The 27,850-nt window shown below is 33.2% G+C and overlaps 1 protein-coding gene across 3 annotated transcripts; it reads left to right on the top strand.

Moving 5' to 3' along the window:
* Positions 1-1,989: 1,989 nt before the first annotated feature.
* LOC129217107 (prenylated Rab acceptor protein 1-like) lies at positions 1,990-16,701 on the top strand. Of its 3 annotated transcripts, none has more exons than XM_054851355.1 (5): positions 1,990-2,024; positions 6,387-6,619; positions 10,485-10,582; positions 13,312-13,413; positions 16,181-16,701. In XM_054851355.1, exons 2-5 carry the CDS (start codon positions 6,405-6,407, stop codon positions 16,279-16,281), a joined length of 516 nt encoding a protein of 171 aa, XP_054707330.1. In that variant the 5' UTR covers positions 1,990-2,024; positions 6,387-6,404; the 3' UTR covers positions 16,282-16,701. The 3 variants fall into 3 exon arrangements, with proteins under 3 accessions (XP_054707330.1, XP_054707331.1, XP_054707329.1); XM_054851356.1 differs by lacking the exon at positions 1,990-2,024 and adding an exon at positions 2,041-2,191 and having other exon boundaries at positions 16,378-16,701; XM_054851354.1 differs by lacking the exon at positions 1,990-2,024 and adding an exon at positions 2,041-2,191.
* The last annotated feature ends 11,149 nt before the right edge of the window (positions 16,702-27,850 follow it).

Raw genomic sequence — 27,850 nt, 5'->3', positions numbered from 1 at the left:
TATTTAGTTGATTAAACATTATTTCAGAATGTAATACATGCTGCAATATAAAAGATTCTGTGGACAGTGTTTTATACTAATTGCAATATACCGCGTAGTAAACAAATTTGATTTATAAAAAACGAACAAGGTTTTCTAATAAAACTGATAAGGTTTTATTAAAAAGAAGCTGTGTACTACGGTCACACTTGTGCAGCAAGAGTTATTCTTCGGGGCTTGGAGGTAGTGTGGGGGCAGAGCCGTTCTTACATGTAAAGAAATGCCATTACTGGGATCGGAAATTTTAGGTAAAAATTAAGTTTGTGAGGGATTGAACCCTCCCCCCCCCCTCAGATAAAGATTTAGAATTTTCAAAACCCCTCCCTTTATGAAAATCGGGACACGGGCCTGCCCCTAAATGACGACGGACTTACTTGTGGCTCATTAGCAATCTTCGTGTTTTCATAAGCACTCAAGGATTAGTGAGAATTGCTTGAGACTCAATGAAGGTGCTCCCCCCCCCTCCCAAAGCCCAATATCTAAGGTTGTGCTTCTGTTTTTGGGCGTCCACTGATTTCCTGTGAATTTCTTCATATTTGCAAGGAAGTACTACTTTTGCTATTTACTCACGTTCTTAATAAGTCATACATATCATTTTATTACCAATCTCTGAACTCTCAATATTTATTGCCACAGTATCCAACTATATTTATATCTGCTTTTTCCAAAGCTTATGCATAACGGCATGGGGTTGGAAAAGCGATATACAGTTCATTTTGACACAAAAGTTAATATTGTTTCTCTTGAAAGTTGCGAATGCTGTATCTATGTTACAAAAAAAGAAAAGAGAGAAAATATTAAAATTTTTAATGCACCATTTCTAATGAAAAATGTTACAACTATTATTTTGCGGGAAAAGTATGCAAAATTACTGCATCTACGGGTTTTCCCGTCCCCTTAAGAGCAAGGGTGCACCCCCTCCAAAATAAGACCCCATAACAGGGAAAATAACCACTCGAAATACCCCCCCCCCCCCATAACAATTTCGATGGTGCAGTGCGCCATGATCTCCCCAAGGTGGGTAGCCCTCTGCATCTATGTGTTTCGTAGTTGTCCCCTCCCCCTAATCGGGAGCAGCACCCAGGATACCCCTTAAAATTTCTATGGTACGGTTCGTGCCACGATCCCCCTTGAGTGGGCACTCAAGGGGGTCAATTAATATGTTATCAAAATTAAGGTAGTTAGTACAACGAGGGGCCTCCGTAGCTCTGTGGTAGAAGCTTCGTCTTCCAAGCCGAAGATCGTGGGTTCGATTCCCGCCTGTGCCTTGAGTGTTATTTCCTTCTCTAGTGTTGTAAATCTTTCCTGTGTGTGTCCGGAGGCAAAGCGCTTGGTACGCAGTCCTCTATCTATGTGAAGCTGTCTAGTTTCTAAATAAATAGATAAATAAAGTGCAGCGAGTGGGACTTCAGAGCAGATAGCATGATTGAAATTTTTTGGGAGAGGAGGGTTTACTAAAAGTTGTCATTGTCGTTTTTAGGGTATCTCATTTCGGGGATGCATTTGAGGGGAGGGGACGTCATTGTTCTTGAAGGGGAAGAGGAGCATCTCTGATTTAGGAAAGATTTTTTTGGTGCAAATGGAATTTCATAAAAAATGCGGAAAAACTGTAACGTCATTTAGTTTGTTTTATTATAATTCAAAATATATAACTTTAGAATACAGAACGAACCAGTTTATTTTCTTAAACTAATTTGCATTTAATGATGTTTACCATTCTTGAAAATACCAAATACGTGAAAAAAAGTACACTTAAAATCGGAAAGAACATACTCCTTCAGGAAGTGTTTCCAAAAAGGAAAAATAAACTGCAACTGTATTGCTTATGGTATCGGAATTTTTTTTTTTGGCATCATGTTCGTCATGTTGATAAGAACTCGCCTTGAAATAGATGAAATTGCCAATATGGTAACCATGGACCCAGGATCGTTCCTGCATTGACCGACGTGTGAATTGTTTTCTTTTCTTTCGTATGTCAACAAAACGTAAGCAAATAAGATTATTGGTTTTGAATCATAATGGTTAACTGAGTTAGCTAAGTTTCATTTATTTTTTAGAATGGAATGTCTAAATTTTTAACTTTAAAAAAAATTTCATATTAACTTGTGTACTCATTCAGCCATGCGAGTCGAGATTTGTATAACTAATAATTGTATGAATTTCAGCTGAAATTCCTTATTTCTTTTTGAAGATTTCATTGTCATTTTGTACTGTTTCTTAATGATGTTTTTTTTTAAATGTTCCTTGCGACAAATTAATCATGAAGGGCCAGATAATGGGAAGATTTCGATAATTGGGAATCTGGCGATCATTTTCTATTGGCGTCAAATCATTGGCACCAATGCATGCGCGGGGATAATTTTTCCTTTCCGAAACGTAAACAAAGAGAAAAACGTAGGGTTTTATTTACCAAAACTTGAAATGATTTTAAAGGCTCAACAAGATTTATGTAAAAGAAAGAAAACAAGATAATAATGAATTTCAATGTAATCTAAGCAGTTATTATCTATAAAATCATACAACCATTTTCCCAAGACAATTCAACAGGACAACATCTTCACATTTAAACATTTTTTTTTTAATTTTAAGTTTAAAAAGTTACAACTTTTTAAACAAAGAACATAATGACCACTATTTACATTGCAGTAGGTCATACGAATTTGCTAATAATAAAATGAAAAAAAAATATCACCAATATTTTTTGGAGAAAAAATATTTCAAATTTGGCACGGATCAAAGTCCGGATCATCATCATCTTCTTCAAAAAAGGGAATGTCTCCCTCCAAATCTTCTGTACCAGAATCTGTCGGAACTCAATATTTCGGCATCAAATGCTCAATTCCTTCAGACTCAGCAGTTGGGGGATCAATATATTGCATTTCTAACCCTTGTTTGCCGTAAAGCAGCGATGTCCTTGAGGAATCGATCAAGTCGAGCGCCATTGTTTGCCAAACCCTGAAGACGGAAACGCCGATAATAATGCAGTGCCATATATTGGCGAAGCATTGGCATCGACCTTCACGACTTTAGGGTTGTTTTTAGGATCCTGTTTTCATTTTCAAGGGGATTGATCGTATTTGTGGGATCTTTTTTGTCTACAAACTGACCCTTGCTATGGTTCGTTTTTTTGTGAACCGCATCGGGAAACAGATTTTTAACGTTAAAATACTGTTTCGCCTCATCAGTACATATGTAGCTGGTATCTGGGTGGCAGTGCTTTTTAATAAGGGGCCACAAATCTCTCTTACTCTTTCCATTTACAAGGAAAAAAAGCCCTTCTTTATCATCCCTAGAAAGATAAGGAGAAACGAATAAGCAAAACGTGCACACTACATAAAATGATCGATAGTGGAAACATCTAAAACACATTCTTGCAATAGATTCCTAGTACGACCTGAGTCATATTAGGTGTAATTCTTCCTCGATTATATTTCCTAATCGTAAGGAACGTCTCGTCTAAACAAATGGTTTTTCCTACTCCCCCTAGAAGTTTGGAATGGTGGGAGGAAAAGACTTCAGCAACCTCTCACATGTAGCTGAATAAGTTGACGATGGTTTCAGTGGACATCATAGGATTTTTGACTTCACTTTCCCACCGAAACTCACGCACCTCCTCCAGAATTTGCGTTAGAGGAAACTTCATTAAAAATGCCACAATAACCACCAAAATCTCCCGAAAAGACAACCGCAGACCATCGAAAAAGGTGTTCTTGGCGGGAGAAATCTAAAACAAGTACACCAAATTTAGCGAGAAATCGTTAGCTACGCATTACCAGGCTTACCACTGCATATAAATATTACTATTGTAACCTTTAAGCATTTCTATAACACAATAATGTTAAAATATTCATTAAACTTTAGCTTTTTAGCGTTATTTTCTGGCAGTCTATTTAACATTAGCCTTTGGCATCCAATCACCTGGCGACAGTTAGAAAAGTCACCAAAAATCTCAGTTACCGATTTTTTCCCCCTAATAACTTGGCTGCAATCTGTGTGAGAGTTTGAGATTTATAGTAAGCCCGATGATGAAGAAGTAGCAAAAAATCAAGTAAGGTAACCTACTAAAAGAGGGGAAGAAAAAGAAATACCTTCTTAATACATGGTCGACAGAAATAATAGAAACCAAATTTTCTGTTCTTGTCTTTTCTGGCATGCATTTCCTTTCCACAAGAACAAGGAGGACATTCATTAGGGTCAGGGGCAACCCCCATCTCTGTGAAAAAATTCAGGGCTACATTTTCTGATTCTAGCAGTCCGCTCCAAGAAATAATATTAAAGTGCCTTAATTTAGGATGCAAATCGTCTCGGGAACCACTAGCCATCTAGGGCCAAAATTCGATAATTAAAATAAATTCAGGAAAAATTAAAAATGAACTAAATCAACGAATATAAAAAAGTAAACTTACAAGTATATCCGAACTTCTGCAAAACGATTAAGAATTATGCAGGAGTAACTAAGTTAAGAACTTCGAATATTAATGCTGTGAAAATTCAGCTAAGATCAAATTAAAATAACTCTTGCTCAAAAGGTAATTTATTTCACGAATTTAATTACTCGCGACATTTACAAAAATTTAATCAAATCCTTTAGATTATTAGTAGGGAAAAAAATAGGGAAATATTTGGACTCGTGGGGTTACCATAAAGCGACAGATAGGAAGCGGGTTGCCAAAATAAATAAGTATCGCAAAAAATTTGGCGACCGTGCCAGATTCCCAATTATTGAAATATCCCCCAGATAATTTTTATAATGCCTCTTTAAATAGTTTTCATTTAATACAAGTATACATTCAAATGTGACAACCAGAAACTGGAGCTGGGTCCAGCTAGGTTTTTCCTATCTTATTAATTACTGCCCAATGAAGATGAATGGTACTCTTAAAGGTCTTAAACCCCCGCCCCCCCCCCCTCTTTCTCATTACAGCCTCTCACAAGCTGTTCCAACTGCCCACTACCCTTCTAAAATAACAAATTCCCTAATTTTCAGGTTAGCCTGAGATTTGAATAGCTTAAAAAAATTACTCCTTGCCCTGATGTCCGTGCAAAATTTAACTCTTTAACATCTTTCATTTTGATAAATTTAAACAACTGAATCATGATCCCTCTTACTCTCCTTTGCTCCTTGCTATGCATGCTTAGCCTTTTGATTCCTTATCATAATTTAAATCTAAAAGTCCCCTTATTAATCTAGTAGCCCTTCTTTTAACCCTTCCCAATAAAGAAATTATCTTTCTTGAGATAAGGAGACCAAAAACTCAACAGCATACTCCAAATGAATACTTAGTAGTCCCATAGCACACAAATAAATGCATATAGCATACGTGTGTGTAATTGTGAGAGTTACAAGTGTAATTTTTTTGAAGCCTTGATAACTCGATATCTCAAATTTTTCTCCTGTCCTGAGAGCTTCGAGATATCGAGGTTGTACTGTATTTTAATGAGCAGAGCTATAAGAGTCTAGGTCCAAGGTACACATATGTCTGAGGTATACCACTTACCTCTATATTTACACCTGTGGTTTACTGCAGCCTATAGCCATGCAAACGTCAATGGGATCAACCTAAAAAAAAAAATCAATGGTGCAGGTCGCACCACTGATTTTTAAGGGAGAGGTGTCAGTTTTTTGGATGGTATGCCATTTTTCTTGGGGAATGGGAACCTCTGCAATGTCAAAAGGATGTGCGATTGAGCATGTTCGGTTCTGCAAGTCTAGGGGGGCCCTGCAGATTTCTTGTGCTTACAGTCCCAAAATTTTTAAATCAGGCCATGTATTTGGGTGTTCTCTGCAGAGGGTTGATTGTCTCTGACTAACTTTGAGTATGTATAGGGTCCATTATCGTTTTGAGAGAAGACATGCTGTCTGAGAATATTGTAGCATTGAAGACATGGGCACCTATATAGGAGGGCAAGTGAGGGTTAAAGCCTCCCCCCCCCCAAGATAATTAGAACTATCTTGCTTTTACTACTTTTTTTTTTTCAAAAATTTAAAAACATTTCTTCTCCAGCCATTAATGAATAAGTTATTTAAAATGTCAAATTTTAATAACTCTAATCTGTACTGAAATTGGTTTCCATGGTTATCCTGCTAAACCATGGGGAAAATGTCCCCCCCCCCTTAAAGTTTTGCATATGGGCGCCCATGGTTGAAGATAATATTTTTTGGTGCAATATAGTGTAAAGTGTGAAAGATGGAGCTCTATTCGTAACAATATTTGTTGAATTTCTAGTAGAAATCAGTAAAAAATTCTGCTGTATGCTTATCTAACTTATGATATTTTACTTTGTTTTCAGATAGATTTCTCCATTCTTTGTTTAATTCTTTTACTTATTGCTTTGTTTATTTGCAGGATTAAACTGACTTAAATATGAGTGTTGTTCCCCTGCCAATTAGTAGTCCAGTTGCTAAGGAATGGCTTTTGAAAAGAAAAGAAAATATTCGGCCATGGGGACAATTTTTAGATTTCAAAATGTTTCATCTACCTCCTTCTTTTCCCAAATGTACCAGTCGTGTTGTGCGAAACATAGAATATTTTCAGAGCAATTACATTATTGTGTTCATAGGACTAATTGTTTACTGTCTGTAAGTATGATTCCTAAAATATAGTTCAAACCTATGGTTAGAGTCAGTAGCGTAACTAGGGGTTGACAGGAGTGGCTCTTGCCAGGGGCGCAGCAGCCAAGGGGACGGCATTTTGACTCATTAAGAAATTTTTTTTCTTTTTCTTTTTATTATAGAATTTGAAAAATGCTTTAAATTTTTTTTTTAAACTCGCAAGAAAAAGAGCTAGAGGTGGTATATATATATATATATATATATATATATATATATATATATATATATATATATATATATATATATATAAATCTTCTGTGCGGACGTTTGTCACCATAAGGCTTTTAAACGGCTGGACCGATTTTGATCAAATTTTTTGTGTGCAATTAAGTTGTGGCAAGCATGGTTTCGAAGCGCGATGGATCGAATCATAAACGTTTTTGATAATTAATTAATTAATTTAAACATTAGATGGTTATATCTCCCAAATGATTAATATTTATTTTAACCTATTGTTGAGCGAGAACTGAAATAAATATTTAACACGTTGCCAAAGAAACCCAGCTCTGCTTTTTGTAATGAAATTTCCTACTGTGATATGTCAGAATAGATAAAACGTAGAGAGAGAGTGAAGCCTTCACATTTTTCCTGAAAGCAACGATTTTAGGTCCCGAGATGTATTTTAAAGTAAAGTACTGGAAGGTTCACGCAAAACGTGTGTCCTGTCGTCGTAGTTGAACCATTTAACCAGATTGGTGCTTTAGGTTTTCCTAACCAAATGATCAGAAAGTACCGTACCTAGCAACATTTGTTTCTCGGCTGAAATCCATCTGAGTTTTGGCACCAATGCCAAGAATATTTTAAGGATTATTAAACTAATCAGTACACTATTAAAGGAAAAGATGATGAAATTTAAAGACGAAACAAATTTTATTTTCGTCCAGATAAACTACGACAGGTTAGTTTTGTATACAAAAGATCAGTGTAGTGGAAGGTCTTTATCATTGGTGGAAAGAACAAATCAGGCATTATATGAAGTTTTAAAAGTTTTCGTTCAAAAGATTGGACTGCTAATCGGTCAGAGTTGGCTTCGCTCACTGATCGACTGAATTACAATAACGTGGTGGCTTGGTGACTTTGGCTATAAACAACAGAGTTGCGTGATCATTTGTTTACATTTTAAAGCTACTGTTAATGTAATATATTGCATTTTTTGTTTATTTGGCGAAATATTTCAAATTGTGAAGAATTGCTTTTCTTTTTTAAAGAGTTTTTAGTCATTTTAGTTGAAGAATGTTTATTGTACATTGGGAGGGAGATGGGAGGGATGAGTGATTTTCGCTAATTTAGAGAATTGTTTTTATCTTTATCATTTCTTTAAACGAAATCCTTTCGGTTGTTTTACTCTTTTTCATATGGGGGATGTTGCAGCGGGATTTCCTGTTTGTTTTAGATGTGTAGTTAGTTTTCTACACTTAATATCTTAGGACACTTTTTATCCTTTGAGTATGGCGGAAGAAACAAACCGTCAAGTACCGGAGAAGAAATAGTTAATAAAGCAACTGCTTAGTGGGCATTAGATAAATCAAGTTGTAATAAATATACGCATTCTGATAGCAGCTTAAAACATTTCCTTTTTACTAATTTTTTTCAACAAAATGGTTTAAACACTTATGAACAGTTTGAACAGAACAACGTCTGTCGGGTCCTCTAGTATATATATATATATATATATATATATATATATATATACACATACATAACATTAACTGAGAAGGAACATTGGACGTCATTGAAAACAATTCTAAAAAAGAAAATAAGAAAAAAAATTACAATGCTGCCTCCTATTTGTTGAATCAATTAATCAAAATATCACAATGACCTCTGGTGACGTTCAATGTGGGCGACCCGGTGGGAGGCGCAATTTCTTTAGTTTGCCAGGGGGGCTGGACCCCATAGTTACACTACTGGTTAGAGTATCTATGAGAAGAGATCATGTACATTATTTTATGTGTAAAATATTATAGATGATCACAAATTCACATCTATTTCTTTTTCAAAATATTTTTACTTGAATTTTAATTTTGCATTGAAAGAAAATACTGCATTTTAAAGGAACAAGTGTTTAGTTAAGATAAAGAAATACCTTTGTGCTGAACAGTAAGGTAAGACAAAACAACGTTAGAAGAAGCACATTTGCAAATTTGTGCTTCTTCTAATGTTGTTTTGTCTTACCTTAAGTGTTTAGTTGTTTACATTTTCATTTCTTTTTAATACAGCCATGAGATTCTTCCTCGTATCTGCAATTTTCTTCTTTAAGGAAAATTTCTCTTTACCCCAAAAATCGATACTTTTCCAATTTTTTCTCCGATACCCTCCCCTCTCGCCCATCATTTATGAGTTTTGATGAAATTACTAATCTTGTTTTGTAGCAGGCTGATGTTAAAAGAGGATTTTTATTTTAATAAATTTATTGAGACAGAAATGAAGAAAAAAGAGAAATGTGGCACAGAGATGTCTTTAGAGTTGATCACTTTCCCCCCCTTTTTTATATTTGTTTCTTTTAATCTATAAGTTTTGTGTTATTTTCTTTTTCTCCAACAATTTTCAGAAGTCTGTTTTTGATTTTTGACTGTCTCTCTGTTCTGTTTTCATCATCTATGAGTTGAAATGCATCTTTTTGCATCCTTAACAGGAATTGAAATGTTTGCCCTCAGTACATTCTACAATCCTCTTTGAAGTTTAGATGCAGGATATTTAACATTATTTTTATCTAACTCTAAACATTTCAGTCTTTCATGTTTGCAGAAGGAAGTAACAATTATTGTCCTTTCAAGAAAAATAGTGCTCAAACAATGTTATGTTATGAAATAAAGATCAATGCAACTTTCACACCACTCAACTAAAGACTAGATTTTCTTTTTATTTTTATTTTTTCAAAATGACTGTAATAAAAATTGTTGAAATAAATACAGTCAATTTGCGATAGCTCGAATATTACCATAACTCGAAATTTTTATCAAGTCCCGACCCCTTTGTGTTTAATTCCATGCTAATTATTCTCAATATCTCGAAGTTAACTTTCGTTAACTTGGAAGTTTTTTCAAAGCTGACTCGAAATTTATTTCGAAAGAACGAAAAAAAAAAGAAACAAATGACTTTAGGAGAAAAAATATTTCATCTTCACTTGCTATTCCTGCACAACAGACCTCTAAAGCAAGAAGAATAATGGAGTTACATGTGCAGAAATGAGTTAGATTGTTTTCTTTTGTTGTACTGCACTGTTTACACTTTGACATGTTGCTAGACTACGAATTTGCTTTCAAGCTGTCAAGTCAACTAATTGTACCTTTATTCAAAGGCTAACCTAAGGTAAGATGTGTTCCCCTTCATTCTTTAGTTCGATCAGTTGCTGATAAGTTCCTGAGAGACAGGGTGAGTTTTCTTTACTATTAAAGATGTCTAAGCAAATACTCCGTCAATGATATTAAAACTAAAAGAGAAACTTCTAAAGCAGTAGAATTCATGAACCTGAATTTGAAACAAATGAAGATGTGCAACTTTCCTGAATTAGAATCAGCTTTATTCAAGTGGCTCCAACAGTATTGAAATCAAAACCATGCTTTTGATGTTTTCTCAATTTTTTGATTAAACTGTGCATTTGCTTAAAAACTTTTATGTCCGATAATTTTGTCTGTTATATATACATATTAATTAAAATACTCGATGACTTTTAATATTAAAATGTCAAAAATCGTAACTAGTGGTAATTCAAACTTCCCATAAGTCAAAGTTTTTCGTGGGTCCCTTCAAATTCGAGTCATTGTGAATTGACTGTAGTTGATGCAACTATTTCTACCTACTGTTTATATTCCTTTTATGCTAATTTCAGCTTGACCTCTCCTTTACTTTTGATTGCAATTGCTGCCCTGTTAGGTGCATGTTACATAGTAAAAATAAGAAGTGAAGCCAAAGAAATTTCTCTTCTTGGTAAGTGAAAAATGCTTTTTAGTTTGATGATTCAACCAATGTTTTAAGTTATACAATTTTTAAGTTTAAAGACATTCAATGAACTTATTATTCAGAGAACCTAATTCTTTAGACCAGAGGCTCCCAAACTTCAGAACTCCGCGGACCCCTTCCCGAAAAATTACGCACTGTGCGGACCCTGTCCCCCCCCCCCCCACACCCCTGGAGCCTGCAAATAAAAATGATTTGATACAGGGGCATTCCAAGGTATTTTTGACATTTATGTAGAGTCCGTAACGTGACCTTTTTTGCCATAACTTTTTAATTTACTGTTTGATTAGCATATTATTTTATTTTGATATTTTCCTACCAACACACCAGCTCAAATTAAAATAATTTGCAAATCATGCGGTAAATTAAAAAGTTATGGCAAAAAAAGGTCACGTTACGGACTCTACATAATGTCAAAAATACCGTGGAATGCCCCTACAGTTAAATCTATTTTTTCTAATATATTTTTATGCTTTTTTGACTTTAACTTTATTCATTCTTTGTTTTGGTATATTTTTCAGAAATCTTGTCCCTTACATTATTATTTTGAGTTATGGAAGTAAAATTCTATTCGTTTAGAAACAAAAATGTTGTCACCAAATTTCTACAAGTTTACTAATAAAAATGGACTTTTGAAGTTAGTGAACAAAACACTGTTAATTTAGTTTAAGTGTGTTAATTTTTCATATACGTAATATTTTTATGGCGTATTAGGGTTTTATTTATTAACTATGATTCGGACGAACCTACCCTGGCAGAATTGTAATGCTGTGTGTGTGTCACAATGATGCCTGCTTCAGTTTGCCTCAATAGGGTTGCTTCCTTCAGTCAAAAGAACTACTTTTAGTTACTGAAATTGATAGAATAAGCAAAAAAAAAAAAAAAAATGGAGTGATTAAAAAACTTTCATTTTCCCAATGTTTAATTTTTAATTAATTTATTAAAATATCCAATTTTGAAAATAAGGCGTGGTCTTTTTGATGTCACAAATGATGTACTTTGGTGCATCTGTCTACTATGTTTCCATGTTATGATAATCAAGAAGCGAATTAAATATTGCTCTCTATGTGTACTATCAACCGTATCCTTGCCAGTACACATGAGTAAAGATGCGAATTAAATGTTGCGCTCTGCTAACGGCTTCAGCGAATTGCATTTCATCATGTGCGATTTTATATGCAAAAGCATAATTAATGAAATTGCGCCGTTTAAAATAACTGTTAAAAATATTAAACTTTGTCAAATTATTTAAAAAATTATTCCTGCCCTTGTAAAGAATTTGGATCTGACTCAGTTTTCCCATGAAAATGTAAGCAAATTGTTTTATAATCATTCTGTTTCATTGTTTTATAATTAATAATTCAACTATTAATTTTGATTGTATAAGAGGTAAGAGGTTATTGTTCAACTTTTTCAAACTGCCGCTCGCCAGGTGATCAGTGACCGGAATTCTGGCCCGTGGGCTCTTTGCAGTTAGACAGCCCTGTTTTAAAGCATGCTCTTTCGGAAAAAAATACTTTTAAAATTTTGGAAACGACCCCATTATAGGGAGTCACCACCCTCTGCTTGCTATTGGTTACCAGTTCTCGGAAACATCAAGCAGTTTCATTCTTTGCAATCAATGCATTATTGATGCTTTGAATATAATTATAATAGTAGAAAAACTATGCTTACCATTAATATGGAAAAAAACATCAACTAATTTCATTTGTACCAGTGCTACAACCTTGCTCACCACTCTTGTTCATCAGTTCACCACATACTAAATACATCAACAGAGTTCAGCAAGTGAGGGATCAATACAGTATGAAGTATGCTAATAATATCAATGTATTCTGAGCATTAAATATTTTAGACCTTGACCATTTGGCCAGAATAAAAGGATAATTGCCCAAAATTTGGTAACTGAATGAAAATCTCAAGCATCAAATGTTTTCTTTCACTTCAAATGATTTTGCTGAATAAACGCAAGCATATTGTGCAACAAATTTTTTAAACATTGCTACTCCATAATTATTAAATCAACTGCAAACTATAGCATTTGAACTAGTTCAGCCTTTGCTTGAAATTTTGAATGTTGACTATTAAATTTAGTGTTGAAAATTTGTAGCAAAAGTTTTAGTTGAAGTATGATATTCCAGCTGTAAAAATGTGCCTCAATGTTTGCAATTTACTTAAGATAGTTTTGTAACACTGTGAACTTCGCCATGTACACAAAATTAATTTATGTGTAGTGTGTTCACACCCAAGAGTTCCGGGAGGGGGGGGGGGGACTGCAGCGTCCTGCATATACTCAAGCAAGAGCTTTTTTATTTCTCATAAATGTGCTTTCTTTTTGAGTTAAAATATCCATATGCATCCTTCAATCTCAGTTATATTTAACTTTTTAGCTGGATAGCACCACGAGCCTCCTGGCATAGACTTGGAGACTCCCGGGGGTCTGCAGACCACAGTTTGAGAAACTCTGGTTTAGACTAATGTATTCAAAATGTGTTGATCTTTAAAGTATCCTATTTTCTTGCGTAATATCTGTGGCAGCATAAATCTGCTGCTGCAGACAATACATTTATTCTGTTGTGGGGGAAAAAGACTTCAAAAGTTTCTTGATTGCCTGTATTTTATTTATTTATTTCATTTATTCATTTCTTTACTTTTTTTTCTTTTAGTGTCAAATGATAATTTTCATTGAATATTTTCAGGCCATAAATTAACGTTAGCTCATCAGTATTCTTTAGTTTCCATTGCTGCTTTTCCTCTATTTTATCTGGCTGGAGCTGGTCAGGTTGTGTTTTGGATTTTAGGTATGTGATTTTTTTTTCTGGTTTAAAAACTAATTTTGTTTTGACAATAACATTAAAAAATTGTGAACATGTTTAACATTTGCTTTGGATTTTTTTAAATTTAGTTTATTTTTACTTCACAAGAAGAAGCTTAACTTATTTATAAGAAATGGAAAACATTTTAAAACAGTTTTTAGAAATAACAAACAACTGAAGTCTACCTGTTGTTGTTGTTTCCAATTCTTTGAGATATAGGAGCAGCTACATCAAATCCATGACGACATGAACACTAGTGAAATCAAGCACCAGTTTCGGACCAGCGCAAACATCCGCTAGAGCAAAACACAAACAATCGAGTAAATACACCCAAACCTGTTTTTGTGCAGTGAATGGGGACTGCATTTTTAAAAAAATCACATGAAAAAAAAACGCTCGTTTTAAAGATTACATCGTCCATTTTAAAGATAACATCCTCCGTTTTAAAGATAACTTTGCCCGTTTTAATGGTACTTTGTCCGTTTTATACCTAATTTCGCCAGTTAAGTCCCAAACTGATTGAAAATTTCATATACCTCACAAAAAAATTCGCACAAAAAAAGACCGCACAAAAAGTTTTGGGTGTAGTCAGGGAAAACCGTCCTCTGTTTGTACTTCGGAAAAACTTTGTTACCGGATTCAAATGTCATGCATTTTAAGTACCCACGTTTTAGTCACTTAATTTCTGTTGTGCCTCCTGGGTTCTACTTGCTGAACCAGAGATGGACAGAAGGGATGAGCCAGACTTGCTTGTTCAAAGAGCTTATATTGATGGCAATCAGAAAGTGATCAGGTAAAACAGGCATTACAGATCTCCTATTTTTCTGATTTTTGTATTGCAGTAAATATGAAACATATATTAATCGAAACATTTTAGTGGAGACTTAAATATAAGCTTCAATCAACTAAAATCGCACATAGAAAGAACACCAAGTACTACATCACAATAATAATATGTAAGCAAAGAATCTCAGTTTCCACTCCAAGAAAAGCAAAATCGCTAAACAGCAAAAAGAAAGAGCAGCATTGGTTTCAATCTGTCAGCATCGGGTCTTTTTTAAAAATTATTAGCTATAGAGTAGCCCAACAATTCTAACTTTGGTGGAAAATGGGCACAATGAAGCAACTCCATTTGTTACACTAAGGGAATACATAGAAATTGACATTGTTTACCTTCAGCTTCAAAATCTGTATAATGTCGCTCAAATTCTTTGATAGTTACCTGTTGATAAGCTATTCAAAGCTCAATTGTACCAAATATTTTATATTTAGACACCTGAGAAATCAACTCTTCAATTTTAGAAGAGGGCATGGTAAATTTGTTTACAGTCTGTAAATAATCTATAACCATTCTGGATCTGTGGTGTTTTCCTTTAACAAAAAATGCTTGTGCACATCAAAGAGAATTACTTGGTTCAATTACACCTTCTTCAAGTAATTTACTTACTTTTGCAGCTATGAGTTTTTTATCTTCAGTTTGATGTCTTGACTTTCTAGCAATTGGTCAACAGTCATGTGTTAAATTAGAAAACAATGACACAGGGACTATTGAACAGTTGCCAGTGAGCAATTTCTAAGGGAAGGGGTGGTTTGTCGCTCTTAAAATCTATCTCAAGAGAAGAATAAATTTTTAGTAAACAATGTCCAATAAGAAAATCTGCACAAAGCTTTGTCATAATTAGTACTCTACTTCAGTATACACAGGTTTGAAATTTAACAGTTACTAAACATCAAGCTGTAACATCAGAACATTGAGAAGAGTTAGCCATGGTTACTCTACCAAAAAATAATTTTGCTAGAGTTTGGCTTTTTTTTTTTTTTTTGTTACAAAACACTGATTTATGAAACTGAGTGAGCTGCCCGTATCAAGTAAGGCATTCAGCTAAACTCCATTTACTTGGACTTCAGTTACTGATCTTTCAAGACAACTGAAATGGATGCCAGTGTATAAACTGTGGCCATAGAATTAGTAGTATTTTGAACAATAAAGAATATTCCCCTTTTCATTGTACCAGAATTCTTCAAGCAACATTAAATAAAAATGTCTGTTACAATAATACTAACACAGCCAGAGTTTTCTCCTGGAAGGGTTTCTTCGCTCATGACAGTCCTTTGCCTGGCACTAGGTGCTTTAGTACTTTACCATTTGTAACTAACTACCTTTGTGTACAAAACTTGGTTCTAAACTTTTGTGTTGACAAAATTAAATCACGCAATGGACTGAACTTGCCGAACCTAGCCTTAAGTTTCACTTTCATTCATAAACATATCTGCAAAAACAAAACAGTGCCATTCATCTCTTTCAATTTTGAACTTCACAATTTTGTTCAGACTTCAAACCTTTATTTGTTAAGTTTTTTTTAGAACACTTATTTTAACTCATAAATTTAATTTGGAAATAATTTTAACTTATATTGCAAGTAAACCATTTTCAGAGTTTTGCATGCAAAATTTACTACTGGAAAAAAAACAAAAAAAAAACTGGGGGTTCTATGAAAAAAGTGGACAGTAAAAAGGGTTCCACTTGTTGAAGAAATTAAGAAACGCTGCATTAGAATAATGTTGAGATAAGGCGCCAGTATACTGCAGAACAACATTGATTATATAAACTTCAAAGATTTGGAACCCTCTAAAACTTTTTCTTTTCTTTAAATTTTGTAATTTTTATCAATTAACGTCTTTGATTCTTTATAAATGTTTCTGATCCTTGTATCTGAAACCAAATACACTCATTCAGTTGTGTATTTTTCAGGAGCTTCCTTTTTCATAATAATGCTACATGCTACATTGTATGCAATCGAACAAAGTCCTAAAGATGAAGACAGCTTTGATCTTCATATGGCTCCTGTTTAAAATGCGTTAATTGTTTTACTTACACTAATTTTTAGAACAATATGCAGTTGCTTCATACTTAATGCAATTTTTCCTAGATGACCAAATTTTTTGCAGGGGCCTCCTTTTTCTTAATCATGCTGCATGCCACTTTGTACGATTATGAAAGGACTTCTGAAGATGCTGATCTCAAAGCACTTGTGGAAACAGTATAAATTTTTGTATTACTTTAAATTTGCATTTAGATTGGTTTTGGGTTTGATAAGCACCAGTTTTAATTTATTTATTTATTGAGTAGTATTTATATTGTACATAACTTGCCATATCGTTTTGTAAATGAACTCTTTTATGAATCAAAAATAATGACTTTAAAAAATGTGATATTTCTTGTTCTCTTTTTATAAACTGTATTTTATTTGTTGTTGAATGGAATAAAAACATATGAGGAAGAACCTGGTTTATTTTCATTTTAATTATAAAAATTATTTATTTTGGGAAATTTTGTTTCTTGCCCTACCCTATCACAACACAATATGAAAATGCACAGCTTTATGTGATTAATAAAAGCAGTTAGTATTAATCTTCTGTTTTTTAGGCTATTTCCGAATTCCTTAATATTTCTTTATTTATTTTCTTATTGGCAGTTTATTTTCGTCGTTTAATTATAAAGTAATAAGATAGGTTGTGAGTGTAGTTTGTAGTAAACAGGGTTCGTACGCTCCGGGAAAACCGGGAAAACCTGGAATTGTCAGGGAAAATGAAACAGTTAAAAATGTCAGGGAAATGTCAGGGAATTTTCCAAATTTGCCCCCCAAATTTTTTTTTTCCAATTTTTTCCCAGGGAACTTTGTTTCATGAGATCTAATCTCCCTTTTTATCTATTTTTCCTAAATTGTAAAAATTTTGAGGCAAAATGAAACTGGCAATTAAAAAAGTGGCGACCCAAAAGAACTTTCGCAGCCGCCATTTTTGACCCTCAATAGTTCTCAAGAAAATAATTCCTCGGGTGAATAAGAATTATGCACAAACTCAACAGGGAAGAGGATAATTTACTGCTTCGGAAGCACAAGCCTGAAAAATGGAGGTGGGGAGGATCTGGGAAAATCGTTTTTTTTTTTTTTAAATCAGAAAGTCTTTTAAGCTACGTGTGAAACGTAGTCGCCATTTTTGGTCACTCACAGGATAGAAGTAGACACGATCCTTAAATGTCAAAGTTTCCAAAAACAAAGCATAATTGGAATTTTTTCTTTAACTGCAAAAATGAAAGTATCACAAAATGTGCTTAAAATTGGTTTATTATTATTATTATTATTTTAAATAATTTTCTTGAGAAATGAAAAATTTTGTTCTTAAAACTTAAATTTATCTTCATTTCTTTGGATGCAATTTGTGCGAAAACCTTTTTCACTGGATTCTAGTTTCATGAAGATTTATTATTTTTAAATTGTTTTCATGCTATAAATTCAAAAAATTACTTCTTAGTTTTGGGCGCAGCCGCCATATTTGGTCATTCCCAAGATGGAAGTACACAAGACTTTTTTTAAGTGCCGAAGTTCCCGAAAAAAGCATTGGATGTTAATTGCTATGCAAACTATTGAAAACAACGCAAAATGTGCCTTATTTTTCGGATAATTCATAATTATTTTCTTGAAAAATGCGAAAATTTATCTTCAGAACAATTTTTTTTATTCTAATTGCTTTAGACCCTTATGTGCTAAAAACTGACTATTTTGACTTAACTGTAGTTTTTTAAGGATTATTAATTATTTATAACTACTTTTATGCTACGAATTCAAAAATCTACTTATTATCTTAAGTTTTTCACTTAGTCGCCATATTTGGTCGTTTGCATGATGGAAGTAGACGTAAACTTCCAAAAACAGAATTGGATGTTTATCTCTATATAAACTATTTAAAATAACATAAAATGTGCAACAAATTATGAATTTTTAAAAATTAATTATTTTCTAGAAAGAAAGCTTTTAATGGAAGCATTCTTTAATAAGCTAAAGAGAAAAAAAAGATTATTGGCATTGGCCTATAATCGGCGGATGTAGATTTTTGTTATTATGCATTTTCTGGTATGGCGATCGATGCAACAAGTTAATCATATTTATACTGAAAAATAGCTTTATATTTTGCTCAATATGTTTTGTGTTACATACTAATAAGAAAATAAAAAGGAGTATTGTGAACCAAAAGACCAAAAGCGAATGCTAAAAGATTGCTGCTCCACTACAGCAAAACGCTAATATTACTCATGACACATGACATCGAGAAAACGCTAAAATAAGTTGGAAGCACTTTGTTTTCAACAATTAGTAAATCAATTAAAACAATTTTGAAAGTGTTTAAAAAAACTTAAAATTTGGGAAAGAAAAAAAAAAGATTTTTTTTTTTTAAATCTATGGAGAAAAGTTTCAGTTCTTCCGCATTGCTACTTTAAACAATTTTAATTATTTTGAAAATATTGCTATTTAAACTTAATTTTGAATGGAGCGAGTAACCTGGAAATTTTTAAAAAACAACCTGGAAAACCTGGAAAAGTCAGGGAATTTTTTTTAACCACAAGTGTATGAACCCTGAGTAAATTAAATTCGGATAAATACACAAAAAATTGACATTATAAATGTTTCTAATTAACAAACATGTGAACTTATTTCGTTTTTCATACGACATTCATTTTTTATAAACGACTTTAGGGCAATTCCACAAAACATGAGAACTTGGTTTTAAAAAAAAATCTTGAAAAAAGCCCCAAGTTTTTTTTTTTTTTTTTTTTGTATGTTCTCAGTGTTAACTGAAGTTTACAAGTTAGAATCTGGTAACTCCAGATGAACTTTTTTTTTTGTAAGAGGGCTTGTTTTATGAGCTTACATTCAAGGGAATTCTCTCTCCGCTACAAGCAATTTTAAACAGGCATGTTTTTATTGTCTGAGTCATTTTGTGCCAATTATTTACCATTTTCCCGAGAAATTCATTCCACAAGGAGCCAATTATTGTAGTATGTTTTAAAATTTCTTCTAAAAATATTTGAAATGAGTTGATTGTAAAATCATTGAATTATATGTAAAGTGAGTCACAAAATATTGAATTTTTTAATATTTATAAATTTTATAGCTTGTAAATTAAAACAATCTTGCTGTTTCTTATACTCATTTATGTAACTAAAAAGAAATTATGACCAATTGCAATTTTTTAAATATTCTATTTTGAAAATAAGCATATTAATCTTGTAACGTGTAACGTGAGTCACGCGTAATGTGCGTCACAGCCAATACAAGATAACATTAACTTTTTAATGGTATATTATGTACATTAATGTTATTTTAGGGGCGAATGGGAGGTTAGCCTTTAGATACACGAGGTTATATGATTAATAATACTACTGACTCTAATTAAATACCATAATTTTATTTGGTCTATTGTTTTATAATGTTTTAATTATTGCAGGAGTTAATATTTTTGCCCTCTAATTTGCTAATTTGTTTACATTATGTGTTCCGCATGAAGATTTTTGTCTTCTTTACTTCTAAATCTTTTCCCCCAATGAAAAATAAGTTTTTAAACAAAGGCATCAGCAATAGAATTTCAGCAATAGTGCCAAAAAAACTGTAATGCCTATAAACAGAAACATTGTCTCCAGAGGAAGGAGTATAAGAAAATGAAAGTTTAAAAGTAAAGAAGTTGCAAGAAGGAATAATTCAAGATAAACTCAAATATAAAGAAAGAAAACTTTAAGTGAAAAAGTGGCTAAATTCAGACTTCTTTAAAATTGCCTCAACAAGTAAACAGGGAGAGGCACAATCCAAAACAAGTAAAAATTTGTTCAACTCTCATCGCTTCAAAGCTGTAATCACGATAAAGTTATTTATCAGCAAATGCAATATACAGTATACTCCCGATTATCCGGTTTGCGGATTATCCGTGCATCATTTCGGAATCACACTTTTTTAAAGCTTCTTTCAGTGCTAAAATTAAGGTAATACGAAGCGTACCCTACACAGAGTTGTCATACAAAATCAGTTACCTTTGCACGATCTTGGAGAAAAATCTTGCCACAAGAGTCATTGGATAAAGAATAATCTTCGATTGCCGAAGATAATCTCGATAACATCAGAGGAAGTTAAAGAAATCGAAGTTTTCGAATCAGTAACGCTGAAAATGTCGAAGAGTGGTTTAAAAGCGACGAATGTGAATCAGGATTTCAATGTCTAACTGACGAAAATATCATTGAACTTGTTACTGAATCAAACGCAAAGAAAACAGAAATGTATCACCGATTTTTTTAAGCAATAAATTTCGAAGAAAAGTTCCTGGTTTGTGTGAATATATATATATATTGTTTAATTTTTTCTAATTTCCCCTTAAATAGTTACCCTGTATATTCCTTACATTATTTTTCGGATTATCCGTGTTTTTCGATTATCCGTACTACGCCGCCCGGTGATTAGCACGGATAATCGGGAGTATACTGTAGTTTTGAGAAGAAGGTTTCAGTACCCAGAGAAACTCATCCAGAGAAAATTCTTTATCCCAAGAAAATTGAAGCTAAATTTAAAAATTTAATGAAAGAAATGAATTAAGTAGATTTGCTTGAGCTAGTTAAGATTTAGTTACAATGTGGGGAAAACTTTGAAAAGCAAGCTCAACATCTCATTTATTTTTATTTCAGCTGTTTAAAATCCACTATTCATCAGTCCTAGTTAATAAAAGCAATTTCTTTGGTGAGACTACTTCTAACAGCCAACAATTATTACAACCATTACACAACATTAAATGTAATTGGCATTAGCTGGAATGTGATAGTGCATTGTAACCTGTAAAAGTTCCCAGTTTTATCAAGATCAAGGTAGAATTTGAAATCACTACAATGCAAACAAGACAAAAGTACTGGAAGGGGCATGAAAGAATATTTTACCTTCTAAGCTGATTAATACACTAAAAACTCAAGTTTTTATTAATTCAAGATGATATTTTACACTTGTACCACTGTTATTTCTACAGAATGACTGTAAATTTTATTTTTTCAAAAGTGATTTTAATTAGCTTTAACCTACTTTAATATTTATAAATTTTTAATTCAAAATCAATTTTTTAAAAATGTATTGACTTGTTAAAATAAACAATTGACCATTACCCTACATTGAAATCAAGTGAAATTTCGAAAAAAAATTTCAAAAGAAGATATTTCGAAATCAGGAAATGTCTTCATGTCGAAGACTAAAGTGGGAAATGTAACGTGAGTCGTGCTTAAAATATTGATTAGAATAATCAACAACTGTAGAATGAATGAAATTTTTGTGTATATCATAACTAAGAAATGTATTTTATTCCATGAAATAAATTTTTCAGATATTATTATTCTGAAAGAGCAGAAAATTTAAGTTTTTAGTAATCCACAAAACTTGAGTTCCTTTATTTGTAACTTGAGTCACGGTACTAAATTCAGGTTTAAATACCATTCGTTTGAATTGAAATTTAAAATAATGATATCCCTAGCTTCTTACTGTATCCCAGGTGACCATAAATATCTCTATTTAAGTCAGGTATGGTATCTCTTTAACATATACATTATTTATTTTCGTAAAACTTCGTCAAAGGGTAATGTGAGTCACGTGAAATTGCCCTTTACAATTTTTTTGATTAATATGTTCAATAACCAATGGATTTGTTCATTAGTTTAACAATTGTTATTATTTTGTTAATCAACCTGTCCATAATATCCGTTTTGAAAAATGAATATAAAATTCTGCCTTTTGGGGTTTCGTAAAAGGTAATTGGGACTACATAAATGTCAGAGGAAAAAAGTATGCCAACGAAAACCTTTTAAAAGCTACACTTTATTTTGAAAATGAAGATCAATCAAAATAAAAGTTGCTTGTGGCTTTTCAAATCATTGACATTAATTGACAGAGAAGGAGAGCGAGGGAGGAGACAAAATAACGCATTGTTACTTGCTCACATCGACTTTTGCTCTAGTTAGTTTTGATCATCTGCCTAATCCAACCACAAACACAACACTGAATTAAATGTAAAATGATCAATAGTAAAAATGTGTACAATTCTTTGAAAGAAATGGTGTGGCGCTTTTGAAAATAGATAACAGGAGTAACATCTTGGCCCTGGCCATTCAGACAATTAATCGCTTAATACACTTGATAAGAAATTAAATTGAAGCACATTTCAAGGAGTTTCAAAGCCTTATTGAATTAGTTTCAAGCAGACATTTTAATACTGTGTAGTGTTACAAAATTGTTTTAACTGTGTATAAAAAACACCTATTTTAAGTTAAAAAGGGATATAACTAAAGATTTCTCATAACATTTTTTTTCCAATCACAAGTAGAGCAGAAAAAGAATAGAATTATTGTTGTATATTTCACTCCGGCTAGAGAGATTAACAATATGTAAGTAGAAATAAGATAAAAGCAGAACTTCCAAGTGCTAAATTCTGGATTAATTAAACAGCAAGATATAAAACATGTGGGTCACCTCAACCAATAAGCTACAGAAATGCGAAAACCATAATTTTTGCATTTTTGATATAGGATGCATCAAGGAGCTGAATTCGGCATATTTTGGTACCGCCCTCCCCCGAAATTGGATTTTTTTTTTTTTTTTTAAAGGAACGAATCGTTCAATTTTCGGCATTAAGGGGCTCCCAACAAAGCAAGGGACCTAAGCTATATAGCTTGTTTTTTTTCTAGGTAAATCTAGCACTGGTGAGAAGAGAATTTTAGGTGCCCTTTCCCGTTAACTTTTCAAAATGGAAATTGGAAATACAATTAACAATTAATTATGATCTTCTATAATGTTATTGTGGAGGGGGGGGGGACTCTCTCCCTAAATTTTTTCGAAATTGAAGTTCTATAAACAAGATATTAGACGATTTTTGAGGAGGGGAAGATTCGGTAGGCCTGCAGAATGGTTTCAAATTTGAAATCTGTTAAACGATATTCCAGACTTCTTTAATGATGGTGACGGTGAGGATGCGTTTCTCGGGGATAATGGTGGCTGCTCTCTCGCATGTTTTTTTTTTTTTTCAAATAAAAGTCTTCAATACCCATAACCTGCCTTGAAGTAGAATTCGCCCTACTATCTCAATAAGTAAATTAATGTAAATAAATACTATAAAGTTGTCATACAAAAAGTTACATATCTCCAATTTTGAGAAAGCCCCTTTTAGAGGCTTTAATTTTAACCGTGAGAAAATTAACTATTTTTGATAGAAACATTCTTTAAAAAAAATCGTTTGCTGTTTTTGCACATATAAAACAACTAACACTTCTAGCCAACGGAAACAGTTTGTAAATGAAATATCCCAAAAATTTTCAATCTTTCATCGATGCTTTATCAAAGGCGCTCTTTCGTATGCTAAGGCCGAGGCCATATCGACCTAGTCCAAGGGTCTCCAAATTTTGAGGCTAAAGAGCCATGAAAGTTTCTCGAGACTTCGCGGGCCAATAACCCCAGATAGAGATAGCTCATCATACAAACATCCATGACATCACAATTTTCTTAATAAATCATCATTAGTTATTATTCTTGAAAAAATACCAGTAATTAAAATGTTAGAAATATTTCGTAGGATCGTACGTGATAGCTTACTGTGTTTTTCCAAGTTCAAAATGTTTATAAAAATTTAGTGAAAGAGAGAGCATGCGTTCCCTATTTTCTTAACGTGAGCAAAGGTAACCTAAAATTACGTTTTTAAGCCTTCGATGTTGGAAAAATTCGGAAGAATCGGAGTGTTGCCAATGGCAGTTATTTTCTAGTCAGTAGGTCTTCATCATACATAAACCGATAATCAAACCAATTTGTTGTCAGTTTTTTTTTTTTTAAATGTAAGGTCCGTCAGTAAAAATTAAAGAAAAAAAGAGGCCCGGAGTCGGCATGTTCTCCTTCGACTCCTTTACCCCGAAATGAAACCGACTCCTCAGCCCTGCTTGGGGGCTTTAACCTGGAAATTTTGATAATGAAGATATGAAAACGAAATTTTAGGTTCTCCATAATACTTTCGATGTGTGTGTATGTGTTGGGGAGGGGGAGGGTTGGAGGAGTAGCATTTTGAAGACTTTTTTATTTTCTGACGAATTCGAAAAAAAAAAAGAGAAAATGAAAGAGGTCGGGAGGAGGGGAGAGTTAGCAAGCCAATAAGCTGTAACTATTGAATATTTTTAATTCAAAGATTTCTTTTTAAATAAAATTGAGATTTTCCCATAAAGTTACTATTTTTTTAATCATTAAAGCCACTTTATTTTCAAAAGAAGTGTTCGTCTCTTCTCTTCAGTAGTAAAGAATAGTTTTTGAAACATTCAACGCCACATTATTGGGGGGGGGGCGGACCAGGGTAGATCCCCTCCCCTGGTTGCGTTACTGTTTTAAAGTCAGCTTCTGTGCAACTTTGCATACCACACCTCGATAAACATAACTTCTAAGAAAATTTCCCCTTCAAAAATCACAGTCTGGATCCGCCACTGTCAAAGATAAATTACTGATTTTTAAGAAATAAATTATATCTAAATTTGATGTTACACAGTATAATTTCTGAAAGTTTCATAAAAACCTGAGGTGGTCAGATTCTGTGTCTAGAAAATTTGACATGGAGGGATACTAGAATGAACCAGCACAAGCAAATATCTAAAAAATCAAAAACTCTAAATGGGACCCTGCGTATACAGGGTGTTCCGTTTTAACCTGCAAGACCTTTATTTTCGCAACCGTTCGTCCTAGTTGTGTACTTCCAATTGCAAAAATGTTCAAAATCAGAAGCAGAGTTAAGATATTGAAAGCTTGAAGTGTAAATAAAAATAAGTCAAAAAATACAAAATTTAGCTTTTTATACGGGCTCCAAGTCCTCTAATTTATATTTAGGGAGATAATCATAATTGAAAACTGATTCCAACACAAAAAGTTTGAATTTAGTACAACCAATATTCACCGAGATATGAAACGCAGCGTTTTGTGACTTGCACCTCCCAGTACGCAAAATACTTTGGCTCCGTATTGCATAAAGGTTGACATGCAAGAAAAATCATCTTACATTAATGCTGCCTCAGTATTGTTATGTTACTCCATTTATGCTGTCAGCAGGATGCCACAATATTGACTGACAAGATGTAGGCAGCATAATATCAGGAAAATATCAAGGTAGGCTGCGTTTGTAATGCTGCATACATATTGATATGACAGGATCATATCGAGATGTTGTCATGACAGCATGAATCCAATCTCTATGCAAGACGATCTTGCTTTTGGAATCCTGCATACGTATTGATATAACAGGGTAATATCAAAATGTTGCCATGACAGCATGAATCCAGTCTCTAGGCAAGATGATCTTGCTTTTGTAATCTTGCATATGTATTATGCAAGTATTATGATATGACAGGAAAATATCAAGATGTTGTCATGACAGTGTGAAATCAAGCTGTAGGCAAAATGATCTTGCTTTTGTAGTCTTGCATATATATTGATATGACAGGAAAATATCAAGATGTTGTCATGGCAGTGAAATCAAGCTGTAGGTAGGGCCGCGCCGTCCCATTGTGTAAGGTCGTGCGACGCACGACCGCGCCAGAGTCAAAAAAGCGCCGATCTCTACCAATTAAAAATGCTTCAAATCGGAGGAAAAAATCGCCAACCAAAAAAATAAAATTGAACTTTTCATTATAATCTAGAAAAGTAGCGGTGAAATTATACTGGTCATTAAAACAAGCAATCCTTCTTGCTGCCTATCAAAAGGAAAAATTATTGCCTTGTTGTGTTTAAATATACTATTCAAGAGCGCAATCTTACACTGACAACACATGATGCTAATTAATGCATACATTAGCATTTTTCTTCATGTGTGGATCCATGAATGTTAATTCGGTATGTCTATAATTTCACAAGGTATAGCATACGAAGCAGCTCAAGAAATTTGCTATTCTCCATTTTGGTTCATGCGGTGAATATGGTATATTATAATTCGTGCAATATGTCTTTTTGTGATTTTTAACTATTGTTCGTGGTGATTTCCTTGCATCAGGTTATCATACATTAAAAAATATGGTGAGCACATTTGCATATTATTTACTTGTGCGTAACATACATAAATATTTTAGTTCCGAAAAGTACCAACGTGACCATAATTATTCAATTCCTCCACCCCCTTTTTCTTCAACTGTTTGTGTATTAAATTAAAGAAAGAGCTTTGGACAATGTGTTTGTTTTAGATATTAAATTCAATGCCTTTTTAACGATTTCGTATTTTAGAATTAATCGTTTCACCTGCAAGATTCAGTTTCAGATTTAAAAGTGGAATATCCTCTACAATATTGTCCTTCAATTTAGGAATATAATCAGTAACCTCCTGTTCCTTGTCGCAACCTGAAGGGTAGGAGTCCACAGGATACCCCTCTGATTGACCGCTCCGGGGAAAAATCGCGTCTTTGGGAAGCAAAGTGATTTCAATGAGGAAAAAATAATGGTGTTGGGGTAAAACTTTAACTTCTCTTAAAACTTAATGCTTTTAAAAGAAATCTTTGAGTTATAAAAATTCTCAATAATTTCAGCTAATTGGTCAGCTACTCCCCCTCCGTCTTATTTCTTCTTTTTTCTTTCCTTATTATTTTTCTTTTTTCTAGTTCGCCTGAAAATCAGAAAGTTATGAAAATGCCACTACTCCGAAAACCCCCCTCCCCCCGCTAAAAGCATTACGGAGCATCTCAAATTTCGTTTCCAGATCTTCAATTTCGCAGAATTTCCTGAAAGCTCACGAAAATCAGTTAAGGGGGGTCAGTACCCCCTATACCGTCAATGTTAATTTGCACAGGTTTATGTACCTTTTTCTGAGAATCTATTTAAGATACACTCATGAAATTTTTTCTGTACCTTAAGTAGACTGTTTTCTCTATACTGAAGTAACATTTTACAGAAAGGAAGCTTAGTGATTTTTTTTAAAAAAATCGAATACGTAAGTCACTGTATTTTTTTCAAAAAATGCCATTTTGTAACACGAAATCTGCTCTATAAAAAATATTTTTGGAATATGAGAAAAATTTTACTTTAGTATATGCAATTAGATGTATGGAATAGGTGGTAAAAATTTCAAAGCCTAACATAGTTTAGTTTCTGAGAGAAAGGAACATTTAGTTTCAAAAATACCATTTCGAGATATTGCAACTTAAAGGGGAAAATCATACCTTATCAACATGCGTTTAAATTTTTCTAAAGCTTATTTTAATTTACTTCTAATATGAGCACGATCAAGAAATTTGTATCATTAAAAAGAATCATTAAATTGAAATGGAGTTTCAAAACATACAAAAATCAAGAAATCAAATTTTTGAAAGTATTTAGGGTACTGACTCTCCTTAAAATTGCGTTTTTAGAGCTTCAATTTCGAAAGGTTTCAGAAAATATTTGTTCAACGGCCTCCGGACCTCCTTCCTTTAATATAATCATAAATTAGGTTTTACAAACATGACTTACAAAAACTTCAAGTTAGAATAGCCTCTGAATCACTTCTCCTAATATCACAGAATACTGCTTAGGCTTTTAGAACTTAAAGTTTGAAAAATTTTCCAGGGGGGGGGGAGCTTCAG

This window comes from Uloborus diversus, chromosome 2, assembly GCF_026930045.1.
Source record: "Uloborus diversus isolate 005 chromosome 2, Udiv.v.3.1, whole genome shotgun sequence".
Classification (NCBI taxonomy): Eukaryota; Metazoa; Arthropoda; class Arachnida; order Araneae; family Uloboridae; genus Uloborus; species Uloborus diversus.
This window is presented reverse-complemented; position numbering and strand designations above follow the sequence as displayed.